Genomic DNA, 23,360 nt, shown 5'->3' with positions numbered 1-23,360 from the left:
GAGTGGTGCAATTTGTCATATATTTACATATTATACCAAGTAAATTCTTTACTGTAAAAGTTATTGAACTTGTTCTTCCCAGATGTAGTAATAGGATTAATTGGAGTATCTGTCTTAACACTGAATTACTTGAATCATGTCAGAAGTACTGTTTTTGGGTGGATAAATTCTATACAATAAATATCACACCAAGCTTGAAGGTTGGTCAGGACTATACCTGTTATTTAATCCTAAATATTTCTTGCTGGGACTGTTTCCCAACTAGTAAATAAAGATGCCATTCTATTTTGGGTTTATCAATCTGTGATAATCCTTTAAAAATTAAAAGTAATATTTTAAATTATAAAAGTAATGTATGTTTATTGTAGAAATTAGAAAATATAGGTAAGCAAAAAAGAAAGCTAGACATTTATAATCCTACCGGCCTAGATAACTAGCATTAATACCTTGGTGTATATTTTTCCAGATAGTTTTCTGTGTTGTGTATATACGAAATATATATAGATAAGTCATACGTTTTTGTCTTTAGGTCCTTTGCTTCTCTCTAGAATATTTTTCCCTAGAAAACATGCCTGGCTTGTCTTATTATTTAGGACTCAGCCTAAATGTCATCTCCTAAAGAGAGCTTCCCCAGCATCTAGAGTAGCATACTGATACTTTCTCTTTGAAGTCCAACTAGATTATAAGGTCCAAGAGGGTAGGGATCATATCTGTCTCAGTCAACACTGTATCTCTAGTGCTCAGCAGTGTCTCTGGCATATAGTAGGTACTTAATAAATGTTTGAATGAATATTTAATATTATAAAAATAAGATAAGATTATACATATGTTAGATACTCTGGAAAGAAAGGTAAGATATATATCTCTGACCTTAGATTGCTTACAGTCTAGAGGAAAGGTGGAAAATTAATGTGTTAAGTGCTGTAATAGGGGAAGTACAGTATTAAGGAAGCACATAGTAGGAGTAGCTATCCAAATTGGGTGGGAAAGAGTTGTTTGAGAAGGCTTTCTGGAAGTGTGACAATGTAAACATTTCATAACCTTGTAATTTGTCAGTTCTTTTTACCTATAATATAATTTAGAATGGCTGGGTAGTATTTTATCAGTATGTAAGTACCAGAGTTTAATCCATATTCTGTTTTTAGTCATTTAGGGGATTCCCTAAATAACACTGTCGTGGATATCTTTGTTATCTTTTCTTAGTTATTTTCTTGGGTAATTTTTACTTGGGGGTGGAATTTAGGGGACCAAGAATTATAAGTATTTCCAAGGCTTTGGTGTATATTCATTTTGGGGGTACCAAATTGCCCTCCATGAAGGTTGTACCAGTTTATATTTCTAGCAACAGTGTATAAGAATTCCCTCCCACCCCAAATCTTGCCAATTTGTTAGGCAAAATGGTGTCTTAACAGCTTAATTTGTCTTTGATTCGCCTGTATATATCATAGTAACTTGTAGACAAACAGCAAAATATGGCGAGCTTTAATTTAGATTTTACAGTGGTTCCTGAACAGATATTCCATACGGTATGGCATATGTGAAATTATTTGGATATTATCTTTAGTTTTGATTGTAAGTCATATTAAGTTATATGCTTACCTTTGCATTACCTACTTTTTAGCATAATTTTCAATCCAGAATATTTTTGTATTTTAAGATCTTTGTCTCATTCATTTTATAAACATGTAAATTATAGTGGCAAATTCAGAGAAACTGAGAATAGGCTATTTAATTTGAGATTGCATACCTTAAGAAGCTTGTATGTTGACATTAGGCCTAGCAACTAACTTCTTTTTAATTATTGTGGCCAGAAACACCAGATGAAAATGGTAAAACCCAGAGAGCTGATGATTTTGTCTTGAAGAAAATAAAGAAGAAAAAGAAAAAGAAACACCGAGAAGATATGCGAGGAAGACGCCTTAAAATGTACAATAAGGAAGTACAAACCATCTGTGCTGGCCTGACCCGCATCAGTAAGGAAATCCTCACCCAAGGACAAATAAATAGCACTTCAGGAGTTAATAAGGAGTCCTTCAGGTATCTGAAAGATGAACAGCTGTGTCGATTAAATTTGGGCATGCAAGAATATCGGGTACCCCAGGGAGTACAAACACCTTTTATGACTCACCAGGAACATTCTATTCGTAGAAATTTCTTAAAAACAGGTACTAAATTTAGCAACTTTATTCATGAGGAACACCAGTCCAATGGTGGTGCTCTTGTCCTTCATGCTTACATGGATGAACTCTCATTTTTGTCTCCAATGGAGATGGAGAGATTTTCTGAGGAGTTTCTTGCTTTGACGTTCAGTGAAAACGAGAAAAATTCTGCTTACTATGCTTTAGCAATAGTGCATGGAGCGGCCGCTTATCTCCCAGACTTCTTGGACTACTTTGCTTTTAATTTCCCCAACACTCCAGTGAAAATGGAAATTCTGGGCAAGAAAGATATTGAAACAACCACCATTTCAAATTTTCACACTCAGGTAAGGTAAAATCATTGTTAAATTATTTAGTAAATACAGGTTACAGTATCTCAAAAATATTAACTTCATTCTGTTGCATAGCACATACCAGAACACTTGATTAAAATTCATTGTGGTAAAAGTGGTTAAAATTGTTTTTTTATAACTCTGATTGAAAAATCTTAATTCCTGAAGTTCTTTGGGATGTGGCTTGTTACTTGCTTGGTCTAAGAAATGTTTTATATATGTTTTATGTCATTTTTTGTGGAACAAATTTTTGTGGAAAATCAGCTTGAAAACCAATTCAGTTTTTCACAAATTGGATAATGTTAGTATGGAGGATGTGATTTCGATCTGATAGCCTCAAGGTAACTTTAGTTAAGACTTACCTTTTATGTCATAATAAGACACATGAGGGCATTGGCCTGTTTATTTGTCAGGTTTTTGCTGTTCTTGTTTCTCTTCTTTCAGTAACTTGTTGGCAGTCTATCCCAGAAACATACCCCATTGACGTGACTTGGAAGTGTCACTAGGAAGACCGCCATAGCTTCTGCTCCTTCTGCCTTTGCACTGTTGTAGGTGAAGACATTTTCTAAAGCCTTGCTTGGGCAGCTAGGCTTAAGTCAGCAGGGAAACCTCTCCTTCCTAACCAGTGGTTTTTAACCAATCATTTTTTCAATGAAGTTATTTTAGGGCATGAAAAGTGGTTGATAATGTGTCCTAATTTTTTTCTTGCTTGCTTTTCTCATAAGGATTATGAACATGAATGGTCAGCTATAAGTTTGTATTATAGATATAAATTCTACACAAGTTTAGTGGAGAATATTTCCTTTTTAGAGATTTATGATTATATAACCTATTTTTTTCAGGTTATCTAATAATTTGCTGCCATTCTTTTCCTTAAGATTCTTTTTTTAGGTAAATAGACTTGCATAATAAGACTCTCAGCTACCTGCATTATAGTGGTCTCAAGCCACTTAGATATATATGAAACCTTCTCTAATTTGAATCTTTTTAGTGATTCTTACCATCCTTACCTCCAATGAGGGGAGTATCCAGTTTAGATTTACGAGCTTCAGAATTTCTCTAATTGAAGTTCTCTCTGCAGTAGAGAGAGCAGGAGCAGCCAATCTGGAGAGGTCGCAAGATGGGGCTGCCCAAGATGTTGGAACACGATGTGCAATAAAGGGCTTCGTCTTGGATTTTGGCCTTGTTACCACAATCAGGTACCGAAGTGCTGACTTTTGTAGTAGATTTTGTTTTTTCTTTTTTTTTTTTTAAAGGAGTTTTGCCCTTTGAAAGTTAAGGAATCCTATTTTTATAAATATTGGAAAAGGGACTGAAAACAGTTCTTTTAATATAGTCCATAATCCTCCTAAGTCCCTATTTAACAAAGAAAGATATTGCTGAGAGCAGAATTAATGTGCTCTATCATTTTTTTAGTTTAGAAAAATGCAGCAAATTTTCTCTTCTAATTGATAGACCAGCAAGCATATCTGAGAAATAAGCCAGAAACTTGGGGGGAAAGAAAGTCTTGGTTTTGTAATGGTGACTTTTTAACTTTCATATTAGTTAGTCTCTAGAGGATCAAGCTTGTATATCAATAGACAGTACCCAGTCTAAATAGTTAATAGAAGAAAATATCTCTAAATATTCCCTGCTGATTTTTGTCCTCCAATTAATTTTTTTAATGGAGCTGAAATTTAAATGACTGTACCAACAACTTACCTTGAGATTTATAAAATAACCACTTTTTAAGAACATATCAGTTTATTATTAAGTTAGATATCATTAATTACTTCAACCACATAAGAATATTGAGGACTATTAAGTAAGTCTTGTGCTCTGGTGATCCTGTAACTTAATTTTATTTATGAATTTTCAGTCATTGGAGAGACATACGGGGTGCGTATGGGAGGTTGTCGTAGCCCATGAAACTATTTTGCAACTAAAATCTTCGGCATATGTTGGGATGGAAGCTAATACAGTAGTTCAGATTTGTTTAGCACTTCATGGTTTATAGAAATGCTTTCACATTCATATCTTAATATTTGAAATAATCTGTGGGGTAGGTAAGCAATTTTATCTGTTTTCCATTGAAGAAACTGAGGCTTGGAGATGTTCATTGTTATACAGGGTCATGTAGCTAGTATATAGAAATAGGGAATTCCCTGGTGGTCCGGTGGTTAGGACTCAGAGCTTTCACTGCCAAGGGCCTGGGTTCAGTCCCTGGTTGGGGAACTAAGATCCCACAAGCTGTGGGGTACACCCCCGCCCCCCCAAAAAAAGAAACAGTATGCAAACCTAAGCCACCTGAACAATTTGATACATTGTTTTACCATACTCCTTCCCTCATTGGAATATGAGACTAGTGCTTTTATTTTTCTAAACATTGGAGAAGAGACTGGTGTTTTATTTGTCTAAACATTCTGGTCAGTGAAATTAAAATATCTCAGTTTAACACAATATTCAGAAAGCTATTCTAATATTTTTCACAAATAACTTTAGATTGTTGGGAATTAAGTGAATACATTAGGAATTCTGTGTTTTGTGAAGTCTCATGAAGTTCTGTTAAGCCTATAAATAAAGCGAGGTAAGTTTATTACCTTATAGACACAGTTAATAGAAGTTATTTATAGTTTAAATATGTAGCCATGATAATTATTCATGACTATAGTTCAAGACAGTTTATTCAGCAAACATATATTGAGAACCTACCATGTACTGCACAGTCTGTTCTTAAAAGGACTAATTGATGAGCTCAATCTAGTGGAAGAGATGAATAAACCAGCAATTATAATATAGTTTGATAAATACTAGAATAGAGGTATATATAGGCAAAACCCTATAATAGAGGGAGCACAGTTTGTGGTGTTACCTAACTCAGACTTGAAGTGATTGGAAAAGGCATTTTAAAGATTGTGATGCCTGAGTAGAGTCTTGAAAGAAGATTACTTAGCATAATAAGGGTATTTTAAGCAAAGCGAATAAATGGCCTATGCAAACACATGGAGTCATTAGAGAATGTGGCACTTTCAAGGAGCTGCAAATAGCTTGACATGGCAAGAGTACATGCTGACTGTTAAGGGGAGTTAACACTGGAGAGATAGACAAAATCAGAATTGTGAAGAGCTTTGTATGATGTGCTAAAAAAGTTATTTTTCCCAAAGGTAATGGGGAATCATTGGTGAATTTTAATAGGGAAGAGCTATCAAGTTATGTTTGCAAAGATTACACAGTAGTCTGAAGGGTGGAATTGAGGAGGAAAAGGAGATTGGAAGCAAGAAGACTGGTTAAACCAGTTACTGTGGTTACTAGATTGGAAATGATCCATGTCCAGACTGATACTGACATTAGAGAGGAAGAAATGAAATTTGAGAAATAATTAGAACATGGGATTAATTGCACTTGATGAGGGAGAAGGATGGAGTCTTAAAAAAATGTGGTTTGGACAAATGGGTGGATAGTGGTGCTGGTCACAAAGTCAATACAGGGTTGAAAAAGTTGGTTTCTAGGGGTGTAAGGTATTGATGAGTTCAGTTTGAGATATTTTATGTTGAGGTACTTGTGAAGACTAACAGAAATGTCTGTTAGGTAGTTGAGTAAATGGATCTAAGACTGGGAGACATCTAGGCCGGAGATGCAGAAGTTGGACCATTAGCACATAGGTGGTCCAGGGACAGCGTTAGAAATGGAAGAGATGAAGCTATGAATGGAATTCTGTGATGCACCCACATGTATGAGGAGCATGGGAAGAGATCAAAAAGAAAGAGAGGTAGAAGGAAGGTTACAGTATAAGTTTTCTAGATATTAAGAATGATGGAGGGCTTAAATATCATGTCCATATTAGGGGTCAATTAAGATAAGGACAGAAAAGTGTTAGGTTGCTTAATTAGGAATTTAATTGGACACATTATCAAGACCGGTGCTTTGCAAACAATGACCATCTAAATACTGTAAATTATGCTTTTTTTTTTTAGAAGCTTGCTACTTGCTCTCTGAATAAATTTGATATCACCAGGGAGCTTACTAGAAATGCAGACTCTCAGACCCCTACCCAGATCTTCTGAATCAGAATCTGCAGTTTAACAAAGCTCCTCAGGTGATTCATATGCATATTAAGGTTTGAGAAGTACTACTTGAGAACTCACCTGTTCTATCTAGTAAAATGTAAATTTGTTTTGTGCAAGAAAAATTACAGCTTCTGTTACTTTTATATTTTTAAATTATTGTAGTAACAAAGCTAGGATGCACATAGAGGTGGTTTTTTTTTCTTTTACTGTTCTATAAAACTCAATTGTTTTAACACCAAAAGAGGTAAGTTCATGATAAATAGCAATTGAAGCACCAAGCTGATCCTCACATTTGATTACTTCTCTCAGCAGTTGATACAGGATAACTTTGTAAAGTTGAGTTTCCAATCTAAAGGACTACATATGTATTGATACAGTATGGTATTTTTATAATTCTGTAGGATTATTCAGGTCTAATTAAGTTTTAAATAGTCATTGGTTAATAACAATTTTGACCACAAAATTTTAAGTGTTTGTGGAATCTTTTGGTCAGTTAATAGAGAAAAATTAGTGTTCACTTAGAAATTTTTTTTTTTTTTGCTTAGCTGTTAATATCTTGTAATTATTGGCTACTTGAAAACTTTTTTTTAATGGTTTTCAACTTTGAAGTGTGATAGTTCTGCAATAAGTATGCAATCCTTAGCTCTCCTCCTTATGAAAATCCTGTGGCAGCTGATAAACGGATTGAAAATTCAGATATTCTTCTGGTCATTTTATGGACTAAAAGGATTTTAGAGCAAGTGGGGGCCATTTCCAAGCCTTTGTTTTATAGATGAGGAAGGTGACATTTTGGTTGGCCTTTCCCAAGGTTAAATAGTGGCAGATCATCAAAGAGGAATTGTTTTTTCTTCTGTCTCTGAATGGTGTTTAATCCTGTAGTTGAGGGTTTAGCAAATTTTAATGTGCCTATAAAATGCACATTTTGATTTTATAGGTCTGGATTGGGGCTTTAGAGTCTGCATTTCTAACAAGCTCCCAGATGACATTGATGTGCTGGTCCAAGAATCAGCAAGGCTATAAGTGTTAGATTCTATACATGAATTGCAAATAGAAGCAACAAACAACACTAAAATATATGTAAAGTTAAATGGGGAGTTGTTTTAAGTATCACCATCTGAGACTGTTTTCACCTTATAGTATCTTAAGTAATTGAAGGTTGTATATGAAGATGAAGGGTATGTGGTAGGGGAGGGAGGGGATTGATTTTACAAATATGTCTAGCATAATAGGATTTTGTTCTCTTTATCTGGCAGATGTGCGTATTTTAAGTTCTGCTTTTTTTAAAAAAAAAATCTCTCCATATGTATAATATTGAAATCTTTTACTGAGAATCATACTCTTTTAACTTCAGGTAGTAGTAGAGGTTCTTACAACTGTTATTGTTACCGCTCTAAAATGGTAATGTCTACTGTTCCAGAGAAAATCAGCAAATGTTATTTCTTCATTGTGTTTTGTGGTAAGACTTAAAACGGGCTTACTAGGTGTTCCCCATCTTTGAGTAACATAATTAACATGTTATAATGTACTGCTACTACTAATTAAGAGAGTAGAACTAGTAGATGCTTTGTAGCTTGGTATATAGCTTTGAAACTCTTAAGGAACTACACATCAGTGTGTTACATAAAAGGAGAAATAATTATTTTAGGTAGCTGACTTTATAAAGCAGCATAAAAATGGTAGGTTCTGGGTTTTTAGTTCTCATTTTAAGTACAGCTTATAATAAACTCATTTTGACTCACACTGCTATATTCTTAAAGTGGGAATGTCTTTCTGTTCACAGGTCACAAGGTTAGGAAGATTGCTGGCTAGATTTTTCCTTTCTGTTTTTTAAACAATCAGCCCGAAAAGCCTTCTTCCTGAAACATGAGTTCTGTGCAATAATTACTAACCCCCCACCCCCCGCACCTGCCACTCCTCCTCCAGGGTTTTTCCATATTGTGTATTTCTAGCCTGGTGTTCTTCTAAGTTTTTCTTTTTTAAAAAGGAGTTTTGTTTGTTTGTTTTCTAGAGCAGTTTTTGGTTCACTGCAAAATTGAGAGGAAGGTATGGAGATTTCCCATATACTCCCTGCTCCCACATATGCATAGCTCCTCCCACTATCAACATACCCCCAGCCAGAGTGGTACATACTTTACAGTTGCTGAGCCTACACCAACACATCGTAATCACCCAAAGTTCATAGTTTATGTTACAGTTCACTCTTGGTATTGTACAATCTATGGGTTTGGACTAACGTATAGTGATAATGTGTCCATCATTATGCTAACATAAAGAGTATTTTCACTGCCCTAAAAATCCTCTGTGCTCTGCCTAATTCTTCCCTTTCTCCCCTTCTCCCAACCCTTGGCAACCACGGATGTTTTTAGTGTCTCCATTGTTTCAACTCTAAAAGAATGTCATATAGTTGGAATCATATAATATGTAGCCTTTGCAGATTGGTTTCTTCCACTTAGTAATATACATTTAAGGTTCCTCCATGTCTTTTCATGGCTTGATAGCTCATTTCTTTTTAGGGCTGAATAATATCTCATTGTCTGGATGTACCACAGTTTATCCATTCACTTACTAAAGGACATGTTGGTTGATTCCAAGTTTTTTCAATTGTGAGCAAAGTGGCTATCTTAACTGATTTATGGCTATCCTTATTAAAAGGTGTATTATTGGGAGCACAGCTGAGCTTATTTAACACTCAGCAATTGTTACAGGATAACTTTGTAAAGTTGAGTTTCTAATCTAAAGGACTACGTATGTATGGACACAGAGCAATATATATATTCAATTTTTAAACTTTTATAGATATTATAAATGAATTTAAAAATTTAACACATGCAAAGCTAACGACTATTTTCTTATAGTCATTATCCCCCTATGTACAAATTGTCCTCCCCTACCCACTGTACCTTCTGATTTTACTCAAGACTGAGTTTTCCCTGTTTGGCATTATGTCTCTTGCTTCCACAGCAGCCTTACTTTTTTTGTTTTTTGCTGTCTACTTACCTCCCTCCAGTCCTCATTACACTTACTTCTTCCTCCACTGTGCCCCCAACACATTCTTTGGGAAGTGGTAGAACGCAATTTGTTTTTGCTTTCAGTGCCATTTCCAGGCCAGAGTTTCTCAAATATGCCAGATCCTAAGAAGAATCTGGGGTTGCTAGTTCCAAACACATATTCAGAATCTCAGGTTCCATTCCTGGAAATTTTGAGTCATTAAGTCTGGAGTGAAGCCTGAGGTGAATACCTCAAGTGATTCAATTCCTATGATCAGGCAAGTTTAAGAAACACTGTTTTAAGCTGTATGCCATCTACCAATACTCATATTCCCTTCATTTGACCAGTAGATACAATCCTCTTAGAATTTCATAGAATCATAAGCCAAGGGCTTTTGGAGATAATCTTGTCTAACTTCTACCTAGTGCAAGTGTTTTTGAAAATCAGTTTTGGATTGATATTTATTCAGGAGCTTGTCTCTTCATAACATTTCATAAGGCCTCCAGTGGGCCCTCAACATTGTGTAGGAAACTTCTTTTCTTTGGTCAACTTGCTTGCCTTTTCTTCATGATGATTGTTCAGACTTTTTATCTGTATACATCTTTTCTGCATTCCCTCCTGTTACAGTAGAGAAGCTATTTCACCTCCTCAGAAGTTAATCCTTCTGCCTCTGTTCTGGATTCTATCCCTCACCCTGTTTAGGATTTTAAAAAAATTGTCACAAAGTATACATAGCATGAAATTTACTATTTAACTATTTCAAAGTATTCACTGGCATTAAATACTTTTGCAGTGTTGTGCAACCATCACGACTATCCATTTCTAGGACTTTTCCATCATCCCAAACAGAAACTCTATACCCATTTGCTTAGGACCTTAACTCACCCCCATCCGATCTTTACCCCTTCCATTCTCATACAAAGAAAATTGCACATGATTTTAAGTGAATTCCTGCTTTATATGTTTCCTTTATTTTTATTAAAAGAATGTTTTTTTCTCCCCAGAAGTTAGTCTTTATTCTGAATATGAGGTTTATCATTTCTGTATATCTTCTAATAGTTTGCTATGCATGTATGAATGTATAAACTATATATAACAATTTTGTAATAATAAAACTTTAATATAATAAAATAATAATAATATAATATAATATAGTTATATATAATATTATATATAATAATATAATAAAATAATAATATAATAAAACTTTATAATAGTATACTGCATGTATCATTCTACAGATTGCTTTGGTTCAACATTGCTTTGAGAATTATGTTGATACATGTAATTCTAGTTAGTTCATTCATTTTAACCACTATATTTTTTTTGTTGTTTGACTATATCACTTTATTCTCCTGTATTTGGACAGTTAACATGTTTACAGTTTTGTAATATTACTGCATTGAAGTAAGAATATTTTTAGAGGTCTATCCTGAGATGTATTGATATATCTTGTATATATCCCACATATCCTATACATGTATATCCTGGGATTTCTGTTTGCCTTTTTCTCCTCTTCTGGGATTCCATGACTATTCTGTTGCCTCATTTCAGTGACTCAAATGAGACCTCACATGTCTGAAAAGACTTTCTTCTACCATTACATTTGATTGGTCGTTCAGATAGGTGTGGAATTCTAGGTTGGAGGTCATTTTTCTGCAGATTTATAAAGGTGTTACTCCACTGTCTTTAAGCTTCTAGTGTTGCTACGGAGAAATCCAGTGTCAAGTTGTCCTGTTTTTTTTCTCTTTGGAAGTTTCAAAATCTCTTTCCTATAAAATTTCAAAACACTGAGAATAATGTGTCTTTAGATGGGTCTTTTTTTTGTTGTTTTTTGATTTTTAAATTATGAAATATTTCAGACATGTAAAGAGGGGTAAAGAATAATAACAAGCACCTGTGTTCTTACCACCTGGCCCAAGGCATGAAGCATCACCAGTGTAGTTGAAAGCTACCTGCAACCTCTGTGATTTTTTCAGATCTCATTGGAATGAGTCTTTTTTTTAATTCACTCTGTTGAACGTTTAGGTTTTTTCAACGTGGGAATGCATATCCTTCCGTTTGGGTAAATTTTCTATTATTTCTTTGTTAGTTTCCTTACCTCAGTTTTCCTGTCTTCTTCTTCTAAAACTTTTCAGTTGGGTGTTAGGCCTCCTGGCTAAACCTTTAATTTTCTTATCGTTCCTTTTATTTTTCTTTGTCTTTTTATTCTACTTTCTGGGGAGATTTTACTATCTTCTTCTCCTGTTGATTTATTTCAGCTGTAATACTTTGAATTTAAGAGCTTGTTCTTATTTTTTGTTTTTTTCATTAAAAAAATAACTTTCCTGTTTTTATTTCATGGATGCAATGTCTTCTTTGATCTGTCTGATGATATTAATTATACTTGTTTTGAAATTTTCTTTTATGCTCTAAGGTGTCTCTGTTTCATCAAGTTCGTTTTTGCTTGTCTTAATCTTCTGTTTATGTTAGTTATTTTCTTCAAACATCTGGTGATCTGTTTATATTTAAATATGAGTCAGTACAAAACTGATTAGAAACTCTGTAGGACTTATAGGACTTATCATTTGATGACTGGGTAGGGAATCTGGCCATATCATTGTAGAAAAGCTCCCAATATCAGCATTTAGAGGTCTTTTCTTTGGGGCTTTTAATTTTTACAGCTGAGAATCTACCACATTTTTGCCAGAGGAACAGAGTAGCTTATATCCTTGTCTGCTAGAATTCTTGGAGCTGAACTATGAAAGTAGGTAGGTGATTTCATCGTTAAAATATACGGAATTTTAATTCCCTCTTTTCAGTATACTGGGTCTCTTCCATACTTGTGCCTGGTATTTCTGTTTCTATAGTCTTCTGGTTAACTTCCTCCACAAAATAGGGAGGATAAGAAGGAGTATAGGAGGGGGAGGTGGAAGGTAAGTAAGTGGAGGGGTCTGACTGACTCTTAAACAGATTTCAAACCCATTTCCTTTGTTTTAGTTCTATGCCTGGTTCCCCACCTTCTGTGATACTTAGCCTTTCCATGATTTTGTAGCACGAACTTGCTTTTTGGGTATCTTCTATACAGGTACTCAGTGTTCAAAGTTCTCCGTCTGCTAATTCCCCTGTACGTTTTTTTAACCTTCAAAAAATGTTTTGATAGCTTGTATCTATCATTTTTGCTTCTGTTCTATTTGAGCTTCTGGAATTTATAGCCTTTCTATTTTACTCTCACTTCAGTGGGGTTTTGATAAGTAATATAAATAAATCATATGTTCCATCTGCCTTGTTTAACTAGCAGTCTTCTTCACCTTTACCAAACTCTTTGCATTAGCATTAAAACATCACACAAGAGAAGACATAAATGGAAAGATATAGCACATTCTTGGACTAAGAAGAACCGACATCAAAATGACGATTTCCCCTAAATTATAAATTGAACATAATCCCAATAAAAATACCAATAGTTGTTTTGTTCTGGGACAGTCACCTGACTTGGAAGTTTATATGAAAAAATAAACAGACAAGAACAGCCAGGAAAACTTTGAAAAAGAAAAGCAATGATGGAGGAGTGCCCTATCAGATACCAATACATTCTAAAGATTTAATTATTAAATAAGTGTATACTAATTTATGAACATTGTTCAGTGAAGCAGGAAAGTCCAGAAATAGACCCAAATACATATAGGCATGTGATATATAAAAATGATAGCATCTCAGATCATTGGTGGCAAGAGAAGGTAGTGTTGGGACATCAGGATATCTAGAATTTATCTTAGTATTCATATCACTGTATACCACAGTAAATTCCAAATGGGATCAAAGATTTAAATGTAGAAAATGGAGACATAAGTATAAGAAAACATGAAAGAATTCTTTTACAACTTTTAAGTGGCAAAGGTCTTTCTAACTATGACCAAAACAAAAACAAAAATCACTGTAAACAAGGTCAAAAGGCAAATTCATGTCACCAACAGAGAATTAACCTTCCTAAACTGTAAAGAGCTCTAGAAATAGATAAGAGAAATACTAGCAACACAGTATAAAAATAAGCAAGCATTGTAAATGGACATTTCACAGAAAAAGAAACACAAATGGCCCTTTAATCCTCTTATCTGAAAAGATATATACAACTTCATTCCTAAGAAAATGAAATTAAAACTACTAAGATGCCAGTTTTTACTTATTTGTAAAACTCCAAAAATTTTATAACATCCCGTTAATGGGGTTATGGGGCAATACGTACTTTCTTATATTGCTGGTGAAAGCTTATACAACCTATGGAGGGTTGCTCAGTCTTTCCATCTTAATTCTCCCTTGATCCTATTTCCCCCTCTAACTACAAACTCTTCTTACTTTCATAGCCAAACTTCTTGAAAGAATTGTCTACACTTGCTGTCTCCATTTTTTCATATCTCCACATCAGTTTGGTTTCTGCCCTTATAATTTCTCTGAAACATCTCTTGCTAAGGTCACCAGTGAGCATTTTATATCTTCATCTTACTAGAAGTCTCAGCAGCATTTTGACCAAATTCCTCCTGAAGTATTTTCTTACTTTGACTTTCATGATACTGTGCTCTCTTGGTTTTCTTCGAACCTCTCTGACCACTTAACAACTCCTTTACATTGTTTTTTGTCAACTTTTCTTTCCCTTTTTTTTTTTTTTTTTTATAATTTGGAGCTTTCTAAGACCCCTGTTCTTTGGACTCCATATTTTCTCTAGTCAGGTCTCTTTTAAGACTAAAGTTCCAATTACAGACAATGACTAGGATTTGTATCCTCAGTACCCATCTCTTCTGATTTCAGCAAATTACCACAAACATAGTACCTTAAAACAACAAAAATTTAGTCTCTTACAGTTCTGAAGGCTCTGAAGGAGAATCTTTTTGTTTGTTTGTTTTGTTTTGTGGGGTTTTTGTTTGTTTGTTTTGGGCCCCCCCCACTTCTAGTGGCCATCTGTATTTCCTGGCTTGTGGTCCCTTCCTCCATCTTCAAAGTGCATCAATACAATCTCAGCTTCTATCACCAAGTCACCTCTCTGTGGTGAAATCTCCCTCTGCTTCCGTATGACAACTGTGATTACATTTGGGCTCACCTGGATAACCCAGGATATCTTGCCATCTCCAAATTCTTAATTTATTCACAGCTGAAAAGTCCTTTTGCCATATAAGATAACAGTCACAGGTTCTAGAGATTAAGACCTGGATATCTTTGGGAGCCGTTATTTCGCCTACTACACACTTCAAGCTCATTATGTCCCAAACTGAAGATATCACCTCCCCACCCAAGCTTGGTCCTCTCCTCCAGTAGGAAGAGTGCTTTCTCTATGTGGTTGCAAAGGGCAGAACCTGCAACATATCCTTGACACTCCTTTCTCTTCTCTGTCATATCTAACTTTCTCCAAGTCCTTACAGTTTTATCTTATGGTTATTTTTCAAATCTTTAAAAAATCACCTCCACTGATATTAGCTTAGTTGGTTGTTTCTTATTTGGAATATTACAGAAACCTCCTAACTAGTCATTTCTCTTTCAGTGTCCCATTGAGAAAACAAAAACAAAACCAAACCCCAAGCCCCCCACCCCCCTAAAAAAACAAAGGCAAATCTATTAACTTTCCTTTTACTACTTTAGATCCTTCAGTGATTCCTCCAATTCTTAATGTGGTCTTCAAGGCTTTCCATAATCCAGCCACAGCTTGTTTCTTCAGTCTCATCTTCATTTTTCTCTTTTGTTTTCTGTGTTTAGCATCATTAGCTTTTTTCTAGACCCTGGAAAGGGTGATGCTTAAGGGATTTTATTTCCGTTAAACTTGTTCTACAGATTTTAATTCAGTGTTACTTTGAGGAACAGTTTATCCCCTAGATCAGCATCCCATGTTCTCTTTTATAGTGTCCTACAAGTGCCTGAAGACTTGTCACAGTTTATAATTAAATATTTGTTTAGTATATGCCTCTCTCTACTAGACTGTAAATTTCCAGGGGCCAAGGATGGGTCTGGTTTGCTGTATCTGTGTTTAGGACAGTGTCTGCATATAACATACAGTAAACTTTTATGAAATGAATGATACTAGCTTTCCTGTAATTCTTGTTCTTTATTTAAGGCTATATAAGTCTACTCTTCTGTGATAAGCTTCCAAGTATTTGAAGATTATTGTGTCCCCACTTTAATCATTTCAAGTCAAATACTTTTGGAATATTTTTAATTTCATCACTCTTCCTCCAATCTGTATGGTTTCCAAGTCACTAATCATCTTGATTGTTCTCTTTCGGGTGTGCTCTTGTAATAGACTTTTTTTTTTTAGCCCGGAGCAGGAGATAATGCTCCAGATGTCATCTGTGCAATATGGAGTATTGCCTCCCTTAGTACAAAGTATACAAGATATAGGCTAAACCACCATAACAAAGAGATCGCACATACAGTAGCTAGGACAAAATAAGTTTCTTTCTCAAGTAACAAGCCCAGAGGTAAGCAGCTCTGTTCCATGATGTCATCTAGGATTCTCCTTTCCTTCTATCTATAAGTTTTGTCATTTCCTTTGGTGTTGTCATGTGCATGGTTGAACTTGGCCCTCAGAAGAGAGAAAGAGGAAATGGAGAACAAGCCACTTAATTACATATGCTCTAGAAATTGCATATGTGACTTGTGCTAACATCTCATTGGCCAGAACTTAGTCACAGACCACACTTAGCTGCCAAGCAGCTATATGCCCAAGAAGTTCTGTTACTTAAAAAAAAAAAGGGGGTGGGTAGAGTAGATACTGGGGATAATTAGTAATTTGCTTGTTTGGCATTAGTGTCACACAGTTGGTACATGTTGAATTTCTGTCCATAAATGTTGTCCATCTTCTAACTTGTGCGGTTAGTTTTTTAAATACATCATAAACATTAACATTTGTTAAATTATTTTATACAAGTGATAGATACTGTTAATCAGCTTTACTACTATTACCTTTTTTTGGGCCACAATTGAATGGCTGATTATTTCTAGACTCAGCAAACATAAATTCAGCAGTTTCTCCTCTTCAGGTTTACTTTCTCTTTCCAAATAGGAAAGGATGCTTTATGTTTATTCATGTCACATATTAATTATCTAGGTGTTTGCATTTTTACGTTGTCTTCGAGTTCAGTGCTATTGAATTTAGTGGTAGTTAAATTAGGTAATCTCGGAGTACTGTATAAAAATGTTAATTCAGTCTCACTTTGTGTGCAGAATTTAAAGTAATGTGAATTCCTTCAAATTAATAATGCATTAAGAGTTGTATAGTCTCAAAGCTAGTAGGCCACGTAAGTTGGTGAAAACTACCACATGGCAGTGTACTTCTTCAAGATTGGTCTCTTAAGTTATGTGAGATTTAAATTGTGACACATCTTTAGGACATTTACCACATAGCTTGAAAGCCTTTGTTGGAAGGAATTTCTGATAATTGGGAATAGGTGGGGGAGGTATTTGGAGGAGACTGGTATTTCTTTAATTAGCCCTGAAAGCATACTATTCCTAGAACTTGTACTAAAGTTAAATTCTGCTTTAGTTGTTTTAGGGTGCTTGGCTTAGAAAGGTTAGAATAATGCTTACTTAGAAAAGCTTCCTTATCTCTATATCCCATAATCATCCTCTTTCCCAGACTGCCTCCCCTGGCTTTTAGCAGCATGATGATCATACAAACGAATGGAAGGTAATTCATACAAATATATGCAAGGTAATTCTGGCCTGGGCGGTTGCTGTTTAAGGATCACCTAAGGAGATTTTTGGGGAAAGATTTGTAAGGAATTAAGAAATCTCTGCTATTTGATAACAAGATCTCAGACCTTTTTTTGGTGTGTGTGTGTGGGGGGGATGACGTTAAATTGTCTATGGAAAAAAAAAACAACAGTGGGATGATTCTGAAAATGCTGCTAAAAAACTAGCACTAAAGAACTGTGTAAGAAATACTAGATGGTCATTTATGCTTTCTATTGAGGCAAAAGAGGTGGTATTTGAAACAGTAAGAAGTGATTCTTAAAAAAATTTTTTTTGACTGTTCAATAGAAACGCACCATTTAAAAGTATAATTATATGTTAGGCTTTTCAACCAAATCTGCATCTTACCTGAGGTAGAAAATGTTAGGTTACTGATCCAAGGTGGAAATCCTGGTTAGAATCCAGCGTTTTTAGTCTCGTCATCTGTACGCACAGGATCTGTCTCTACATTTGAGAAACATTCATTCCGAATTGGAGGTAGGAATATTAAGAACATACATGAAAATGACTAGAAGAATAATATCAGCTTGTATTTGAATCAATTGGTAGATTCTGTTTGAAAGTTAGGATTCTCTGGGCTGCAAATTTGTATAGAATATGCCCTAAGTTTACTAGAGTTGGTACAGAGAAAATGTCTATGCTTTCAGGTAACATTAGATTATGAAGGGAGATCAGGAAGGCTTTCAGAAGAAAAATCTTGAACTGATCTTTGAAAGTTAAGATTTAGGTTGACAGAAAAGAGGACGTCTCAAGAAGGGCAGATTCAAGAGAAAATTCACTACAGATAGATACAAGTATGGCATAAGTTGGTTAGAGAAAAATATCAGCCTGCCTAGGATGGAGGATCTTACATGGAAGTACTGAGAGATTGGATTTAATAACAGTCAACCTGATATCTGGCCTGATGTGAAGGCTTTCAAGCTAGGGAGTACAAAATGAATATGGAAGATTAATTTGACAATCGTCTTTTTTTTCCCCCCTGCCCTGTCAGTTTAACTGCTTATTTACTGATTTTTTTTTCCTAATAAAGATCACTTGAAAGTGTTTACAAAGTTCAAAAATCATCATTCTCAGAGAAGTTTATCTTAATGTTTTCAGTATTTCCTTGAGACGTTGGACCATGGACTAACTTTCGCCTTGAAATTTCTGTTTATGGTTCATATATCAATGTATTTGTCAGTGTGCTAGGGTGCCTTTCTGTAACTGTTGACTTTATCCAAGGTACTGACTGTTGAATTCTTAGTATGTAGAAGAAATAGCAACATTGGAAACAATACCCTATCCTGATTCTTTTGTTATAGTGTACTTCAGTCCTTTCTCCCCCCTCTTTCATTTTATCTCAGGTCAACAGGACATACTGCTGTGGCACCTACCGGGCAGGTCCTATGCGGCAGATAAGTCTTGTTGGAGCAGTAGATGAAGAAGTTGGTGATTATTTCCCAGAGTTCCTTGATATGTTAGAAGAATCACCATTTCTGAAAGTGAGTGTTTTTCAGGTTATTAAAGTTCTGATCGTTACTTAAATGGACACTTTCCATTAAAAAGTTTTAAGCTAATCTTATCTATTAAAATTTTTTTATCCAATGTTTTGAGTAGAAATGTTTAGAAAATTATTGGTGTAAAATACTTAACTTCAATTATTATTTTTTACATATAAATTACTGTCTAATACATTTTTTTATTCATACACACACACACAAAATAACCTCCTTAGAGCTTTCTTTTGGGTGTGAGGAGTTAACCTGTAAATAGTCTAAAAATTTTTTTTAACGTGACTTATTCTTCTGATTTCCAGATGACTTTGCCCTGGGGTACACTTTCTAGCCTTCGACTCCAGTGTAGGTCCCAGAGTGATGATGGGCCTATCATGTGGGTAAGGCCAGGAGAGCAGATGATCCCTACAGCAGATATGCCAAAGTCACCCTTCAAAAGACGACGGTAAACATTTATTTTTCTCAAATAAGCAGAAGCACTTTTTTTTAGTTGGTTGCTTATAGAGATGATTGAAACTTGAGCACAGTTTCAAAACCATTTTTCTAAATTATTTGAAGAGCTATCTTAAGTAAATCTTCCAGCCGTCAGTTCCTTAGTCTAGTGAACTCATTAAACAGTTACTAGAGTGAGGCATCCTTCCAAAAAACAAATTTAATTTTCACTTCTTTTCTTAAAACCTGGGTCCTAACTGCCTGTAAGATAAAGGTCTAAACTCCTTTGTGTGGTTTACAAGAATCTTTTCTAATCTGGCCCTGACAGTATCTCTTCTAGGTGTATATGCTTTTAGTTTGCTCCAGTCACACTGAATTCAATTTCCAAACCATGGTCTTTCACAACTCTGTGCTTTTGCACTGCTCTTTTTACTTGGAATGGCATCCCCTCCTCCATCTCCTCTCTACCTGGCAAATTCTTAACGAATTTTCAAAACTTAACTTGGATGTCACTTCCTTTGTGAGGCTTTTCTTTGTTCCCTTAGACTTAGTCATTCTCTTCTCTGTGCTCACACATCATTCTGTTCATTGATGATCTGTTTACATGTTTTTGGTTTTAACTATAAATTTTAACCTTTTTGAGGATAGTCTAATTCTTCTGTGTCTTCATTAACATAGCAAGTGATTAGTATTTACTGAATGAAACCAATGATGTATTCTCCTACAGCAATTCATATTGGCCTAACATTGTTTCAGACAAAATTTATTTTGTTTAAAACAAATGTAGATTAACTTATTCTAGGACTATGATAAAATCTCATTTAATGGGACTGAAAACTAGCAACTCAGAAAATAGCAACTCAAAATAAGTACCCAAAAGTGAGTTTTAATGGACTAGGCTAGACCTTACCTTAAAGCTCATAGGAGAATAATACTAGAGCTAAGTATGGAATAACCTTAGGTACTTGAGATAATCATGAAAATACTTTGTAAAAACTATTTATGAATGCAAGGTGGTGGCATGGTAGAACATGGCAGTAAACCAAAACTTCTGTACATTGCTAGACCATAGCAGTTTTTGTACATCATGATGATGAATCTTGATATTCTAAATTCTTAAGTATTGTATACATTTTTTATTCTATAATCCTTCCCAAAAGGAAATGACCATTGTTTGTTTCCTGATTATTATAAACTTAAAAAAAAAAGATAATAGGAAAAAGTAAAAAGGCAAAAAATATCTATAATCCCACACATTTAGGCACATTAACCTTTCAAATTTTGGTCCATATACACTCATAAATTTTCTTTTTACACAGATTAACTCATTCTTTACATGATGTTTACTTTAAAACTTGTTTTTTCCCCCCTTAGGTTTACGTGTTATATTAAGATGCAGCCATATCATCCTTTCTAAATGACTATGTAGTTTTGACTGTATGGTTGTATCAAGATTTATTTAATCATTTATTTATTTACTTACTTATTTATTTATTTACTTACTTACTTACTTAGTTACTTATGGTACCTGGGCCTCTCACTGTTGTGGCCTCTCCCATTGCGGAGCGCAGGCTCCGGACGCGCAGGCCCAGTGGCCATGGCTCACGGGCCCAGCCGCTCCGCGGCATGTGGGATCTTCCCAGACCGGGGCACGAACCCACGTCCCCTGCATCAGCAGGCGGACTCTCAACCACTGCGCCACCAGGGAAGCCCTATTTTTTTTAATAAATTTATTTTATTTATTTATTTTTGGCTGTTTTGGGTCTTCATTGCTGCACGTGGGCTTTCTCTAGTTGCAGTGAGCGGGGGCTACTCTTCTCTGAGGTGCACGGGCTTCTCATTGTGGTGTCTCCTTGTGGTGGAGCATGGGCTCTAGGCATGCAGGCTTCAGTAGTTGTAGAGCGTGGGCTCAGTAGTTGTGACGCAGGGCTTAGTTGCTCTGTGACTTGTGGGATCTTCCTGGACCAGGGCTCAAACCTGTGTCCCCTGCATTGGCAGGCGGATTCTTAACCACTGTGCCACCAGGGAAGCCCTAACCCATTCTTTATTAGTGTAAATTGTTTCCATTTTTTCAATATAAATGGTGTTTTGACAGACATGACAGTGGTGTGCTGGAGCCAGTTTGTACCAGCTTACAGGGCATTATTAGCCTCACAATTCCACATTGAGTGAGGTCACATTAGTAGCTTGAAATTGGCCATGTTGTGAGTATTTATACCACACAAATCAGCATATCAGCTACAAATGAGCCATCTCCCCCCCAAAGCCAATTGTTAAACATGTATGGCACATCATTGATTGTGGCCGGCTGGGTGGTTGGTTGATAGGTAGGTAGATAATATCTTTGTGCATGTGCATGTTTATTTTCTTAGTGGAAATTACTCAAGGCTCAAAGTATATATACATTTCTAATTGACTTCCAGAAATGTACCAATTTATATTCCCACCCATATAGTAAAATGGTACCCTTTCCCCCATACTCTCCACTAACATTCTCTTTAACTTTGTTGATCTGATTGGACAAAAATGTGTTATTCTAATTTGTTTTCCTTTGAGGTGTTTGTATTTCTTCTTTTGTGATTCCCTCTTAATTTTCTTTACTCATATTTCTATTGGGATGTTTTTCGTTTGTAAAAATCCCTATGTATTGTAACTATTAACTTTTTTTTCTTATGTTACAGGTTTTTCTCTTTTTTTTCTTTTAGCTTATGTCTTTTTCTTTACTCATAATTTTTTTCAGTTTCTTTTTTCTTTACTCACAGAGAGTTTTATTTATATGTTGTCAGATCTGTCTTTTCCTCTGAGGTTTCTTTTTTAGTGGCAAACTTAGAAAGGCCTTCTCTCATTTAGTGTTATAAAATACTCACCTATGTTTTCTCCTATTACATCTGTGATTTCAGTATTTACATATTTTATCTACCTGGTATTGATTTCAGTATAGAGGGAGAAATTTTGTCTAACATTCTTTCCAAGTAATTAGGCGGTTGTAGCAACATCATTTGTTTAATAATTTATTATTTCTCAACTAATCTGAGGTGCTATTAAATTTTATTTCTATTGGGATTAAATATTCTTAAGAGGGGCATTCAAAAGCACTCTGAATTAGAGTGAATACATCAGAACTTAAAAAGTAATGTCATTTTTTTGTGTTAATGAGAATGCCCTGTTGCTGAAAATGATGGAATTAATGTGAGAAGCTGTCTCGTTATCCAGGGCACTGCTAATGAAGATGATCTTTAAATTTATGAACTCTAGAGTTAAAGAAATATATGCACAGGGTTTTAAAATCAAACAGTATAGTAGGGTTTATAATGAAAAATCCTGGCCACCTTTCTCTCCAGAAGCAAACACCTTTTTACCAGAGGCAAAAACAATTTCTGTTTTTAATGCCTTTTTTTGTTTTGTTTTAAGGGTTTGACAGGAAATTTGTCAGTTTCTTGGTATAATAGATAGGGATTTCTTCCCTTTATGGGTTCTCCAAATAGTTAAATGAGCCTTACTTTATCCTCTTCCTCTCCCTTCTAATTTTTGTCAGCTGTGCTTATACATTGTTGAGGCTAATTCATATTCTGCTTTAAAACCATAATTAGGCTTTATATGCTTTGTCAATAGATGTATTCTAATATTTGAAAGCCAACAAATGGCATTTAAAATATTATGGGTAGGTAAGTTTATTGCAGATCCATCTAGTAGGCTAATACTCATATTCTAAGGTTCCAATGGTTTGTTATCACTCAAAGGAATAATATACAAAAGGATCTTTCTTTTCTGTATTTCACCTAGGTACTGAAAATCATGCCACTTTTTAGCTTGGTTCGTATTTGGATCATGCTGATTTTTTTTTTTGATTCTGTTTTTCCTGTAGTTTCCTTTTTTTTTCAATATAAATTTATTTATTTATTTTTGGCTACATTGGGTCTTCATTGCTGCACGCGGGCTTTCTCTAGTTGTGGCAAGCGGGGGCTACTCTTTGTTACAGTGCGCAGGCTTCTCATTGCAGTGGCTTCTCTTGTTGCAGAGCATGGGCTCTAGGGATGCGGGCTTCAGTAGCTGTGGCACGCAGGCTCAGTAGTTGTGGCTCGCGGGCTCTAGAGTGCAGGCTCAGTAGTTGTGGCGCACGGGCTTAGTTGCTCTGCGGAATGTGGGTTCTTCCCAGACCAGGGCTCAAACCTGTGTTCCCTGCATTGGCAGGCG

The 23,360-nt window shown here is 35.3% G+C and overlaps 1 protein-coding gene across 1 annotated transcript in view; it reads left to right on the top strand.

The window, feature by feature from the left end:
* Nucleotides 1–23,360, top strand: part of RSBN1 (round spermatid basic protein 1) — a gene marked incomplete at its 5' end in the record, with an annotated part of 43,128 nt that overhangs the window by 10,264 nt on the left and 9,504 nt on the right. Inside the window, 3 exon segments of the mRNA XM_082613422.1 lie at nt 1,812–2,485; nt 18,585–18,722; nt 19,037–19,179. Coding sequence (XP_082469548.1) covers nt 1,812–2,485; nt 18,585–18,722; nt 19,037–19,179 — 955 coding nt within the window.

Source organism: Mesoplodon mirus, assembly GCF_964341445.2.
Source record: "Mesoplodon mirus genome assembly, chromosome: 3".
Taxonomy (NCBI): domain Eukaryota; kingdom Metazoa; phylum Chordata; class Mammalia; order Artiodactyla; family Ziphiidae; genus Mesoplodon; species Mesoplodon mirus.
The sequence above is the reverse complement of the archived record's forward strand: the minus strand, read 5'-3'. Positions and strand labels throughout refer to the sequence as shown.